Source organism: Vigna angularis, chromosome 4 (assembly GCF_016808095.1).
Source record: "Vigna angularis cultivar LongXiaoDou No.4 chromosome 4, ASM1680809v1, whole genome shotgun sequence".
Classification (NCBI taxonomy): Eukaryota; Viridiplantae; Streptophyta; class Magnoliopsida; order Fabales; family Fabaceae; genus Vigna; species Vigna angularis.
Genome location: NC_068973.1, coordinates 8,570,272 through 8,584,178, shown reverse-complemented (window position 1 = coordinate 8,584,178; position 13,907 = coordinate 8,570,272). Strand labels below are relative to the sequence as shown.

General features: G+C 35.8%; 1 protein-coding gene across 4 annotated transcripts; it reads left to right on the top strand.

Annotated features, from left to right (window-relative positions):
* The first annotated feature begins 1,552 nt into the window (after positions 1 to 1,552).
* On the top strand, positions 1,553 to 13,463 carry LOC108331513 (uncharacterized). 4 transcript variants are annotated; one of them, XM_017566232.2, is made up of 11 exons: positions 1,553 to 1,796; positions 3,421 to 3,491; positions 4,105 to 4,492; positions 4,684 to 7,277; positions 7,415 to 7,539; positions 8,239 to 9,969; positions 10,196 to 10,244; positions 10,334 to 10,581; positions 11,559 to 11,660; positions 12,710 to 12,923; positions 13,344 to 13,463. In XM_017566232.2, exons 3-11 carry the CDS (start codon positions 4,300 to 4,302, stop codon positions 13,455 to 13,457), a joined length of 5,370 nt encoding a protein of 1,789 aa, XP_017421721.2. In that variant the 5' UTR covers positions 1,553 to 1,796; positions 3,421 to 3,491; positions 4,105 to 4,299; the 3' UTR covers positions 13,458 to 13,463. The 4 variants fall into 4 exon arrangements, 3 of the variants coding, with proteins under 3 accessions (XP_017421721.2, XP_017421720.2, XP_052733142.1); XR_008248644.1 differs by lacking the exons at positions 3,421 to 3,491; positions 13,344 to 13,463 and adding an exon at positions 11,348 to 11,435 and having other exon boundaries at positions 12,710 to 12,727; XM_017566231.2 differs by lacking the exon at positions 3,421 to 3,491.
* The last annotated feature ends 444 nt before the right edge of the window (positions 13,464 to 13,907 follow it).

Sequence of the window (13,907 nt, the reverse complement as noted above, 5' to 3'; positions counted from 1 at the left end):
ATGAACATGCTTCCAAACTTTCTTTTTAGACCCATAAAGTTTCAAGTACATTTTCATTTCATAGTCACACCTCTTATTTTATTTGAACTTGTAATAATCAAATTAAGTATATTCTACAATCTAGTGTTTGAGCGTAAAACAAAAAAACTTATAATTTATACAAGCCAAAATATATAAAACAAAGGATATAAATATATTGTTTTATTATAACACAAATATTTTGTCTCATCATCTTTCTACTATTACTTTTGATATGATAGGTTATTGTACAATTTCTTGGTTTTCATTTATGTACTCATACAAATGCCTTGTCCATTGACTGAAGTGGTGTCTCACGTGCATAACACATCTATCTTTAAGCCCTTTTGTTTTGGATGCATCTTATAATTGACTTAAAGTACAATAAATTTGATAATTTGATGACTTTAGATACTGGTAGATTACCTTCTCATATGATAAATTGAATAAAGTGATTCAAAACTTAATATTATTTGTTATGATTAGAATATGTAAGATGAACAAATCTGAACAAAAATTGTATTAGATCATTATTGTCAATAATAGATTATTGAAAATAAGTCTATCCAACTAATTTTTCCAAGAATAACTACATTTTTTATTTTAACACAAAAATGTAAATTTTGTTAAACTTTTCTTAAAATATTTCTAAACATGTTATATATTTTATAATAAATGAGACTTAACTACGTATACAGCTACTTTATCATCAAAATAAAAAATTTAATGTCTAATTTAAGTACTACTGTTATATTACAATATAAAATAATAATATTTATAACATGAAATATAAGGATGTAAATACATTGTAATGATGATTTTTACTTTTAACCAATAACACAATTATTTTTCATGAAAGTTAGAACATGCCACATATTTATATATATATATATATATATATATATATATATATATACACGTTTTTCAATTTCTGTTTGCTTCTACACATTTTTATTTTTAAGAAAAATATTAGAATAAGTTTAATTGATCTGTAAACTCAAATAAACATAACTAATATTTTATGATTCAGTTTTAAAATTTGAATAATTTTAAAACTTTTTAAATTGGTTATTAACTAGTCAAAATATTTCAAATTAGCTTTTCTAGCATGCAATATGATAACTCATGTCTGAATTAGTTAAAAATATAAAATTTAATTTGTTTATTACCACTGAAAGTTCAAGTAGTGCGACATTGAATATTCATATTTTTGAAAATTATAAAAAATTATTTGAATGATTATGTAAAAAAAAAATAAAACATATTTTAGTTCTTTTTTTAGTCATGTAATGCACAAGATATTAAAATTTAATTTAAAATAAAATAATAGTAGAAAAGTGAAAAAATAATTATATTTAAAGATAATTGTGGATAAATATTGTCTAAGAAATTCATGCAACTTAAATTGAAAAAGAATGGTGAAGTGGGTCCCTCCTCGTTGGTGCCACCTGTCGCCAGTCAATTGGATGGCTACCCAAATTTCCATTTACCAAGTTTACCCCCAACAAGTCTTCTCACACCCTCTTCCGTTTTGAAACGCTTCCCGAATTGCGAGAAAAGGCCCAGCCTCGGATCCAAAGCACCCAGCTTCTCTCTCCGAACCTGTCCCTCTCTTGTTCTTTGAAAATTTCACTCACTATTTCGATCACTCCTTTTTATCTGTCCGAGCAAGAATCAAACCGACGCGTCCCTTCCCTCGGTGCTACTGCTCCTGCAAACCCTAGACGCTCGCGTTCGAGGATCAGCTCGGTGCTTCAATGGAGCTTCTCAATGTCACTGTGAGTTGGTGCCCTTTCTTTCTATGTCTAGAAACCCTAGCTACCAATTTGTTCTCCATAGAAATTGAAAAGTATGAAAAAAAAAGACGCGAATGTATGCGTGCTTGTGCTTGTGCTTGTGCTTGTGCTTGTGCTTGTGCTTGTGCTTGTGCTTGTGCTTGTGCTTGTGCTTGTGCTTGTGCTTGTGCTTGTGCTTGTGCTTGTGCTTGTGCAATCTCCAAACCTCATTCAGCTGTTCTGCGGGGTGGCTTAGATTCGAATGCTGCTTTGGAAATGGAATTGTTCCGATCTTACGTGTTATTGCGTGAATGTGGGCGTTATCTTCTTTGGTTTCAGCTCAGCTCGTGTAATTCACCTTTTTTTTTTGTTTGTTTTCCTGGTTCTGTATTGAAGAGAGCTGGAAGGAAAGAAATGAAATTATAATCGATTTTGATTACTTATTTAGTTAGATTTTATCTTTGGCGCTTGGTCTTTCATTGCCTTTTGTTTTGCTGCTTCCAATTCTTGGCATCCCTTGGAAGTCTATTTGTAGATAAGGTTCTGTTTGGATAGAAGTTCTGGTGATACTTTTTTTTTTTGGTTTCTGTGATGATGACTTTTTTTCTAATGTCTAATTTGTAAGAGTTTTGAGAATTCCGTAGGATATTTATTGGGTACTTTCTGTTAAGGTAGAAACAAGAACAACTTTTCAGAAACTTGGAACTTGGTGGGAATCAAAAAGAATATACCGTGAAAAGATAGAAAGAGAGATATACAATTGTGTTTTTTCTATATCAGTTTTACAACCAACAATTCCTATTTATAGGGATTGGTAACTATTGTATGGTCCTATACAAGGTCTCCCCTAGCAATGTTATAACATTGCCCCCCGCTCAATTGGAGAAGTCGAAATAAGAAATTTAGAGGTTGATGTTTTAGTATCTCTGCTTGCTTTACTCTTTTTTTCTCTTCTGGACTCCTGCTATATTGGTGGTACAGCTTAGGAAATAGAGTTAGAAGAAGGTCTTTGAATACAATACTGGTGCAACTTCGGTCATTTGGTCTAATTGTTTGGTTCGCTGTTTTCTTGCTAATTGAGAGTGGGTCGATGATTATGTCAATGATGACACGAAATGATTGCATAGAGCTATTAAAAAATTTGGATGATTATTCTGCATGTATTGAGTTTTTAGTTTGGCTTAGCTTCAAAACTAGTCAGCAGATGTGGGCAAATTAAGTCATTTTGCTGATTTGTGACCTTAGTGCTCCCTGTAATCATTAGCATCCTTAGATAAAATGAATGAAACATACAACTATATGTAAAACTACTTGATATGACCTTTTTTTTTTGAAACACATGAACAATGATGGCTTCAGAACATTATTCAATTTTGGATATTATAATGATTTTATATATATGACCATGGATGGTTAAGATTAAAACATTAACTCATCTAAACTGTATAAAATTTATGTATGTAGATTACATCTAGTTAATTTAGGGTTAGTTGTTAAAATAGGTTTTCTGCCTAAAATTCTATACCTTTGGATGCCATACAAATTAGTTATGTATGAACACAGATGATGGATGCTTTTAGTAAATGTCTTATTCACATATGCTGTTCATTTGTGTGTGTACATGCAGTATAAAAAGGGGAAATTTGGAGATCATGGCTGATTTGAAGTCTTTGGATACTCCTTGAGGGCTGTTAACTGGTTATGTGTTTGCAATGAGTTGCAGCTTTGATTTTCTATTTGCTAAACAGCTGCCATGTAGTACGGTGCCATGAATATGATATATATATATATATATATATATATATATATATATATATATATATGTATAAACTGTTTTAAGGATAGTTGGTTGAGGGAATAGTTAAACACTAGTGGTTTGCAATGAAGTAACACAGATTATTTTGATTAACTTAATGACAACACCCATTTCCAAATATAGGGCAGAGGCTGCTAATAGGGTGTGCAAATTAGAAACATTTCTTTTGGAAAGCTAATTTTGCATTTAATATTACTGGCTATGCTTGCTAGGTGTCACTGTTGTGTATAATCCTTTGTACTCTTTATTGTGTATTTGACTAAAAGAGAGAGAGGCATAGGCTGGATCCCTAATGCCTATAGAGCACATAGGGTTATGCATTTATAAATAAGAAAATACAAAGACATGGACCTAAGCCCGTTACATTTAACATAATGCATTAAAGAGCTTTTGTTAAAAGGCCCCAAGTATGACATGTATGTTACTTTTAACCTGTCACATTTCTGTGCAATTATTCTGGTCGTTAATTTACTCCATATGATCTTTTACCTGCAGGAGTGTTTTAATAATTTCAAGGGTTAAATGGTAGTTGCTCAGAGGTGTGTTTTTGGACAGCATCATACATACTTGGAGAAACTTTTCTTGATCTTCCTGCTATGTAGTTTTTCAAATATTTTAAACTTTTTCCCTTGATCAATTAGACCTTCATATAAATAGTTGTGTGCTGAAAATTTGTGGGCTGGGTTATCTATGCCTGGAAACGAAGTAGGAGACAGGGTCCATAATTTTTTTGGTCAAGAGAACTTGTCTGAGGGACAATATCATTCTCAAGCGGTTGATGGGAACTGGCCAGGACTAAGCAACAATTTGTGGGCTGGTAGCCAGAGACCGATTGGTGTGCCTTTTATTTCCAGTTTGAAGAATTTTAATCAACAACAATCAGGTAAAGGTTCAACGAATGTGGACTTTTCAGTTTCAAATTGTTTGATGATGATATTTTATCCATTTGTATTATTCATTTTCGTATGGTTTCATTGGTTTTAAATAAGTAATCTGTTGTGTTGGAATATTTTCCTTGTGTTTTTGAGGTTGTCTTTATTGAATACTAATCAATCTATCTTTCCTGGAACAAAGATCCTGAGCAGGGGGACACAAGCTCTCCACATTTGAGACATGGTTTGAACCTTTCACAGACTAATTTTAGGCATGAGTCTGGCAGAAATTTGTTGCCAAACCAGCAATCAGCTGTGAATGGCTATATACAGGGACAACAGGTCTTTCAGACCAGGCAGAATGAAGCTAACATTTTAGGAATGGAAACAGAATCTGATTGGCATAGTCTGTCAAGAGGAATTCCAGTGCTGGAGTCCCAAGGGAGTGGTCTTGAACTCTACAAGAAAAACTTGGCTAGGAATGATGCTACTGAATCTCCAGTCAATTTTGATTTTTTTGGAGGTCAACAGCAAATGAGTGGACGACATAGTGCAATGCTTCAACCTTTACCTAGACAGCAGTCAGGAATAACTGAAATGCATTTATTACAGCAGCAAGCAGTACTTAACCAGATGCATGAATTTCAGAGGCAACAACAATTTCATCAAATAGAAGCGAAGCAACAAAATTCTATGACTCCTACTTCCTCCATTTCAAAACAAGCAGTTGGAAGCCATTCTGCATCTCTCAGTGGAATTCCCATTAATGAGACATCTAACCTTATATGGCAGCCTGAAGTATTACCAACTAATGCTAATTGGCTCCAGCATGGTGCCTCTCCAGTTCTTCATGGGGCCTCAAATGGACATATGTTATCCCCTGAACAAGGACAGGCATTGCGTCTGATGGGTCTGGCTCCTAATCAGGGTGACCAGTCCCTTTATGGGGTTCCAATTTCTGGTTCAAGGGGCACTCCTAACCTGTATTCTCATGTTCAAGCAGATAAGCCTGCAGCGCCTCAGCTTTCCATACCACACCAGTATTCTCATGTTCATGGGGACAAACCTGCACTGCAGCACATATCAGCTGGTGATAGTTCATTTTCTCCTCATCAATATGCTGCATTTTCAGACCAAATTAACACAAATGACGGGACTTCAGTTTCAAGGCCAGATCTTCAGGGGAAGAGTATGTTTGGTTCTACTTCTAGTGGTATAAGTAGTGGACTGAATATAGAGAACTTGCAGCAAATGAATTCTGAGCAAAGAATTGTTCCAATGCAAGATTTTCATGGGAGACAAGAACTTGGATCTGTGGAAATGTCACAGGACAAAATGCTAGTGCAGACTCCTACTTCGCAGAATGTGGCTACCTTGGATCCAACTGAAGAGAAGATTTTGTTTGGTTCAGATGACAGCCTGTGGGATGGATTTGGTAGGAATTCAGGTGCTTTCAATATGCTAGATAGTACAGATAGCTTTAGTGTGTTTCCATCTATTCAGAGTGGGAGTTGGAGTGCACTTATGCAGTCTGCTGTAGCAGAATCTTCTAGTGGTGACATAGGCAAACAAGAGGAGTCTAGTGGTCTAAGTTTCCAGAATACAGGACGGTCATATGGAAATGAGCGACCTTCAACTATTGATGGCAGCAAAGGACAATCTGTTTGGAGTGACAATAACGTGCCATCTGCATCCAATATAAATTCAAGACCTTTCCTTCGGCCTGATGATATTAATAGGCCAAATGCCACTGAAAATTATTCTGGTGTTTCTGGGCTTCATCAGTCAGGTTCTGATACTTTGCATGAACAGCATAACAGGTTGCAGAGTAATTCCTTGAGATCAATGCCACAGTTTTTAGAAAGAGGCAAATGGTTAGATTGCAGTCCTCAGCAAAAACAACTTGCAGAAGGGGGTCATATATATGGAAATGCTGCTAACTCTTCAGGTTTCGAGAAAAACCAACAAACCATATTGTCCGGAAATGGTAGTGGTGATCCTTTCAATAAATCCAATGGATGGGATATTATGAAATCACCACCATTTGATAGGAGTTCAAATTTCAAAGTCCATGAGAATGAAAACTCATTACAGCCCCATCATGAGAAAGCCGTGCATGAGGAGATGGGCCAAGTTCCTGCTATATGGGAACCTGATTCTGATGCTAATTCATCTGTTGGAATGGAACATGTGAAATCTGCAGGTAATATGCAGGTTTGTGGGGAGGAATTTGGCACCAATGGTATTACTGGATTGCCAAATTCTGGCACTGCATGGTTCAGCCAGCATATCAACAAGCAGCTTCCTAATGTTGATGTATGGAGGGATGCAGAGTCAGCAGGGAGCTATAGAAGAAATGAGATTTCAGGAAAGTATAAGCATCACATGGATAAGAACCCCTTAGTTTTGGAATCATCAAAAAATGGAAAGGTAGAAGGTGAGACACATGATTTAGAGGACTCTAACAAAAAGGAAAAATCAGCAGATAGTCTTGGCTCTAATCCTTCCCATCCTAGAGCTGGTGGTATGAGAGAAAATAGTAGTTTTGATGGCAATGATTTGCATAGTCCAAAGTTATCTGGTCAGGGTAATCGAAGACCTCTTGTGACTCGTAAATTTCAGTATCACCCAATGGGGGATCTGGGTGTTGAAGTGGAACCTTATGGAAACAAGCGTGCCATAAATTCACAGCCTATGGCCCATCAGCCCTTTGGAGGGCTTAAAGGTCAGGACCAAAGCTATCTTGGACAGTCAAATTATGGTCATTCTGACAGGAATTTGAATGAAATAAATAAGGTACTTTGTTAGTTACCTTGATATATACTTTTATTCTTGTCCCTATTATTTGCTTAAAATTTCTTGTCTTGAAAAACCTTGAGTCAATTGTATCCCGTTCCTTTCAAATGTGACTGAAACACGTACCTAATTTTCAGGGTGATTCAATAAGCTTGGATAAAAATGCTTCAAAAAGCATACTCCCGGGTCAAATGCCAAAAAAAATAACCTCATTTGATAGAAGTGTTGGGAATTATGCCTCACAGAAGATTATTTCGCCCAGGTAGCTGAATGTTGAAAATTTTTTCATGCTTTAGTTTACTTGTATAAATTCAGTGCCTTCATGTGATATTGCTTAATTGTTATGGAAATAATCTATTCTGTGTCATGAAAGGTGACCATGGTATGCATTCTTTTTACTTTTGCATGTGGTACTTCCTGCTTAATTATTGTTAAAATTATTTGTTTGGTGGGATAATGTACCTGATTTCTTAAGTCATGTAATTCTTTAAGATAGATTTTATTTGCCACGTTGTAGGTTTTCTTGCTGGCTTTTGGCCTAGTCCCCCTCTCTTTGTGTGACTGTTTTAATTGTTTTTATGGTATTTGGAGTGCTGCAAATGATTGTTGTTATTTGGCAACATAGGGATGCAAATAATAATGATGATATACCACTTCCATATTTTGGCAAAAAATTCTGCTTGCTGTTGTGAAGGGTAACCATGACATTCATTTTTTTTTTTAACATTTGCATGTGCTAAACTTTAGGTCTAATTGGTGCTGATACCTGTTTTTCATTTCCTTTCTTTCCTTCACCTACTATATACTATTGCATGACTGAGATGACCTTAGATCAACTGTTTACCTCAATTTCTTAAAACTATTATAGTCAAAATATTCTAGATGTTTGGTAAAGTGGACCAGTCAAGGGTTGTGGAATTGCAAGAAACGCTAGTCTTTCTAACTGCCATTTATTTTTCAGGGGGCCTGAAACTGAATCTTCTGATGGGTCGGTTGCACATCATCAGCAGAATCAAAGTCTTTTGTCTCAGGGCTTTGGTCTACAATTGGCTCCTCCTACTCAAAGGCTTCCTGTGGTACCTTCTCGTAGCTCAATCGAGAAAGATCACACTGCACCACACATGTCTGAGACGAGGGATAAGGACCAAACATGGTTAGGTACTAATCAGACTTTTACTTCTCGTGATCCATCTCATGGGGAGCTTAGGAGTAATATTTCTAGCGCACAAGGAAATTTTTTTGATAAGGCCTCACAATATGATGTGCTGGGAAGCATTCCACAGGCTTTTACATCTGGCTTTCCTTTCTCCAGGGTCCATTCTCATAATCAGAGTTTGGCAAATTTTAGTGGACAAGTAGCAAATACTCAATCTGCCAATGTAACTTTCACTGCTTCCATGAATCATACTGATGAATACTGTGAAAAAGCTCCAACTAGTCAATCTGAGTTGGCTTCTGCTCAGGATATGTCCCAGATGAATGGTATAGACCAAGATCATCCGAGAGATCCTGGCAACCAAATTTTGACAGCTGAGGCTGACACTAAATCTTCTGTTACTTTCAGTGCATCTCAACGTGGCACTGTTTCAAAAGTTACACAGAATGCATGGGCCTGTTTATCTAGCAAGCAGCATCCTAATGCTTCGAGGTTTCTATCCCCACCCCAACAAATTAATGATCGTGAAATGATCACTGGCTCACAAAATCCAGGTGATGAGGGTTTTGAGAAAGATGGTAATGTTTTCTCTGATACTGGTCCTTGTGCTGCTTACTCCAACAGCTCTGGGGTAAACTTGCTTAAAGATATTTCTGTGCAGCAGACATTACCTGAGAATGATGTTACTACTGAAGAGGCTGCAGGTGCATCACACCTGAAGGAACCTGTTGGGAAACATACATTTGATGCAACTCAACCTAGCCCAGTTGCTACTCCCAGAGATATTGAGGCTTTTGGTCGATCATTAAGAGCAAATATTGTTTTGAATCATAATATTTCATTGTTGGATCAAGTTCAACCCACAAGAAACGGAGAGGCTGATCCTAGTAATCGGGATGTGAAGAGATTGAAAGTATCTGATAATGTGGTGGACAAACAGCTGGTAGATTCCAAATGTGGGCAACAATTGTCACATGGATATGATAATGTGGTCAAAGATGGTACAGGTAATAATTCCTTGCTATCACCAAATCCTAATATGCTCAGCTTTTCGACAAAGCCCCTTGACGAACAGGACACTAATGCATCTTCTCAAGAGGAGGTTGGTTATGGTAAAAAAACTGAGGTTGCTGACAGTAATAAAGGAGCTTCTGTTAAAAGTGATTATTCTCTGGTAAATCCTCAGATGGCACCATCATGGTTTGAGCGATATGGAACTTATAAAAATGGTAAGATGTTGCCAATGTATAATGTACAGAAGATGACTGCTGCTAAGATTATGGACCAGCCTTTCATTGTACCAAACCAATCAATAGAGCAAAATCACAATGTTAGTGATGCTCAGCTAAGTAACCCAAGGGAAAGTCCAATGTCTCTGTCAGTTGCAAATAAGCCTGTAGACTCTCAGTTATCGACTCCTGCCATTGAGCCCGAATTGCTTTTTGTGAGGCCAAAGAAGCGAAAAACTGCCACGTCTGAACTCATACCATGGCATAAAGAAATATTAGAAGGTTCTGAAAGGCTTCGAGATATTAGGTGCTTGTCAAAACTAAGTGATTTAATGTGCTAATTTTTTGTTGTTGCTGTTAGAGTAGAAAAAAATCATGTGTCACTGGTTGATATTATGTTGTATTAGTTGTTTTGCGGAAAAATGCCTAGTATTTACTTTGGTATGTGACTAATTTAGTATTGTTGTATGTTTATTAATATGTCAAGTATTTTGTTCTCCCATAATTTAAATTTCTTATCTGATTTTTGACAGTGCGGCTGAATTAGATTGGGCTCGAAGTGCAAACAGACTGATTGAGAAGGTTTGTTTACAATAAAATTAGTCTACACTCATGAATCTATAATTCTATAATTAATACGTTCACTTTACTCTGTACAATTATAATTATAGGTTGAAGGCAGTGTGGAGGTAGTTGAAGATTTGTCAGCAGTGGTGAAGTCAAAAAGAAGGCTTGTCTTGACTACACAGCTCATGCAGCAACTACTTGGCCCTCCTCCAGCTTCAGTTCTTGTAGCAGATGTGAAGTTGCATCATGAGAGTATGGTCTACTCAGTTGCCAGATTAGCATTAGGAGAAGCATGCAGTTCAATTTCATGGTCCAGATGTGATACACTTTTTGCTCCCGGCAATAAGAACTTGTAAGTGAATCCTCCAAGCCTTGTGCATCTATGTATGCATGCCATAGTTGTTAATAACACCAAATAGTGGTGCTGTTGATTGGAGTTTGCTAGAGAAATAGAATATCATCAGTTTGAGGCAAAACCATGATGGAGCAGGGGGAACTATGTGAATGGATCTCAACAAACCTATTTTAACCATGAATCAGAGTCATTTAGCGCTGTTTTAGGTGGTCGAATCAGGACTTGGCCCCCTGAATAAGAACTGAAACTTTACTTTTTGCTCACTCCTATGAAATAGCACAGCCTACTGTTCTGCTTTTTGACAAACACTTACCCATCTGTGGCAGCATTTTCTGGCTACATGTGACAGTTTTTGGCTTCCCAAACCTTTGTTCTCCGTAGTTTCTGGAAATCCCTGAGACTGTAGTGGCCATTTTCTTGTGAACCTGTCTTTTCTGGCCAACCATGACCTTTGCTACCTTACTCTGTATTGTTCTTGTGTTGGTCTGGTTTTTCAGTCTGTATTCCAGGTTGTTTATCTCACTGTCTTGTGGTCTCTTCTAAGCATCTCTCTTGTAGCTTTGGTTTTTAACCTTGGTGAATAGTGTTGTGTGATCCATGTAGCTGACCTGACCTGCTGGGATAAGGCTTTTGTTGTTGTGTTCAAATTGGTTTGTGTGACATCCATCCTGCTACCTGCTGTAGCATTTTTGGGATCTGTACTGTTATTAAGGATTGACAACAATGATGGATGTATAAGGGATCTGTGTTTACATTGGTGTAGGTCAATCACTTGGATAACATTATACCTCCTAATTTATCCCAAATTTCACCATTGGATTGGAAGTGCGTGTTAATATAGATCATATTTTGTAAGTCAATGAAATCATTCTAATATAGTTATTGAATGATGTGATAAAGTCTTGTGCTGTTGTAAACCGATTCATTATCTACTTTCTATAGCAATTAACATTTTTTATTGATGTTTTCTGCAGAGTGCATGAAAAGTGTAAATCGTCTGATAAAATTGATCAGTACATTTTGAAAGTTACGGACTTTGTTGGTAGAACAAGGAAACTGGAAGACGATATATTAAGGTACTATTGTAGTATATATTTTTATGCTCTATACCCATTTGTTTTTTAATTTTCTAGATTGGGTGTCTGGTCTATACATGTAGCAAACTTGATGCATGGCTTCATCTGTCTATGCATGCAAATGAGCATGTGCTTTGGTATTGAAATCTTGAAGGTTGGCATAGATTTATCATTCTAATCCAACAGTTTTAAATTTGGTCCATAATGGACCACCTTTCAAGGTGTTTCACTTTAACCTTACTCCCATATATTATGCTACTAAAAAGCTATAGGGTTAAAAGATATTTAGCATAATGTTGTATAATAGAGACAAATATATAGTATAAAATAATCTATAAACAGAATGTATATAAATTGATAAAGTATATCTAATATACTAAGAAGAAAATATATAAAATAATAAGCAGGAAGACTATAAAGTATTATTAAGCAAATACATTGATAGTTACATTATTGAAAATATATACGTAGTTTTTCTATTTTCACGGTAGTGGGCATCTCCCTGTAGCGATTTTGGGGGCTCCCCTCTATTATCTGTGATAGTGACTACTATGATATTAGTTAGGAATGTTGGATCGTGGACTTTTGCAAGTCTTCATTATATGGAGTATTTTGTTTTCTGCATGAGCTTGGGAAGGTATTCACTATAATGTATTTCATTAATATTATGAATTTTCCGTGACACCTGTACAATTAGGCTTACAATTTTTTGCCACTGGCTACATAAATTTCATATCTATTTCTCTTCATGCTAATGCTTTTGTAACTTATTACACCATGAAGTTGTTCAAAATTTCTTTAGTCCTAATCCTCCCTGCCCTTTTTCTGTTTACCTATTGAAAATTTTGTATGTCTTGTTAATGGTGGTATATCAATATCTATAACTAATGCAGCGCATGTGGAAACTTTGGCCGTCACATTTGTCCTCTAAGTTGGTTGCCTGCTGCTAGTGTTACTATCATTGTGTTGTATTTCATTCTAATTTAATTAATCTTTACATGACAGCTACAATTTGTTGTACTTTATGTCATTTCATCTTGGTGATGCAGATTAAATAGCAAAGCCTCAATTTTGGACTTGAGGGTGGAATGTCAAGATTTGGAAAGATATTCTGTCATCAATCGATTTGCGAAGTTCCATGGGCGGGGACAAAATGATGGGGCAGAGGCCTCATCATCTTCCGATGCAAATACTAATGCTCAAAAATCGTTCCCCCTTAAATATGTTACTGCAGTTCCATTGCCTAGGAATCTCCCAGACAGGGTACAATGTCTCTCACTTTGATAATTTATTAATTCATTTTTCTATCCTTTTTGATCAACTGACTCCACAACCTCCTTATTCTGGTCCTTTTCTTTCAACTTTTATTATTGCACTTCATCACCATAGAACCATACAACTGGCAATGTAGGGGAAGAATGGTATTTTAGATCACCTCATCAATCGCCGGAGGCTGTAGATCTTGCAATCTATATATTTGTATGTATGTGTAGATCTTTTCAATCTAGTTATCTTGAGATTTTCAGGTTCCAAGCCATATTTGTATATAGAAAATTATATATGCAGTCTATTAAGGTTTAACCATACCATTTGGCTTGGTTTTGTCTGATTAAGCATAGGTCTTCACTTATCATTTTTGTTTGTTTCAATATCAAATCATTTTCTCTGCGCTTTCCTTTGTAGTTCTTCCCATTGCAAAACCCCTTTGACAGGGATGTTACATTCCATCAGCAAAATGTAAGTGCGTCAAAAGTTGTGGACATGATTTACTTTTGGTATTTAATTAGTATTTATTGATGACTATATACACCAATTTGCAGTTATATTAAATCTCCATGTATTACTAATATAACTTGTCTTTAAAATAATCTTGGATAAAAATTGCACTTAATTATTAATATTAGTTGATTGTGTACAGATGATTGTCTTGTGGACATCTAGTCATTGGTTATATCAATTTAAACAATTAATCAAAGTGACGAAGTTTGTTGTTTTTCAATTAAGGTTTACTTAGTTATTTTTCTGTTTTGAATAGTCCCAGTCTTTACAAGTATATTTTATTTCAATTAGTTTGTTATGTAAATTGTGCAGCTAAGATAATGCTATGTTTACTGCAGTTTTTTCTTTTATCTTGCTGTTGTAATGTGGCTATAAAGCCATACACAAATCATTCTCTCCTTTTGAGCATATATTGTTTGAATTGTGTCTAGTAAGTACTATTAGAGCCCCAACTGGGCTTGTGAGAAA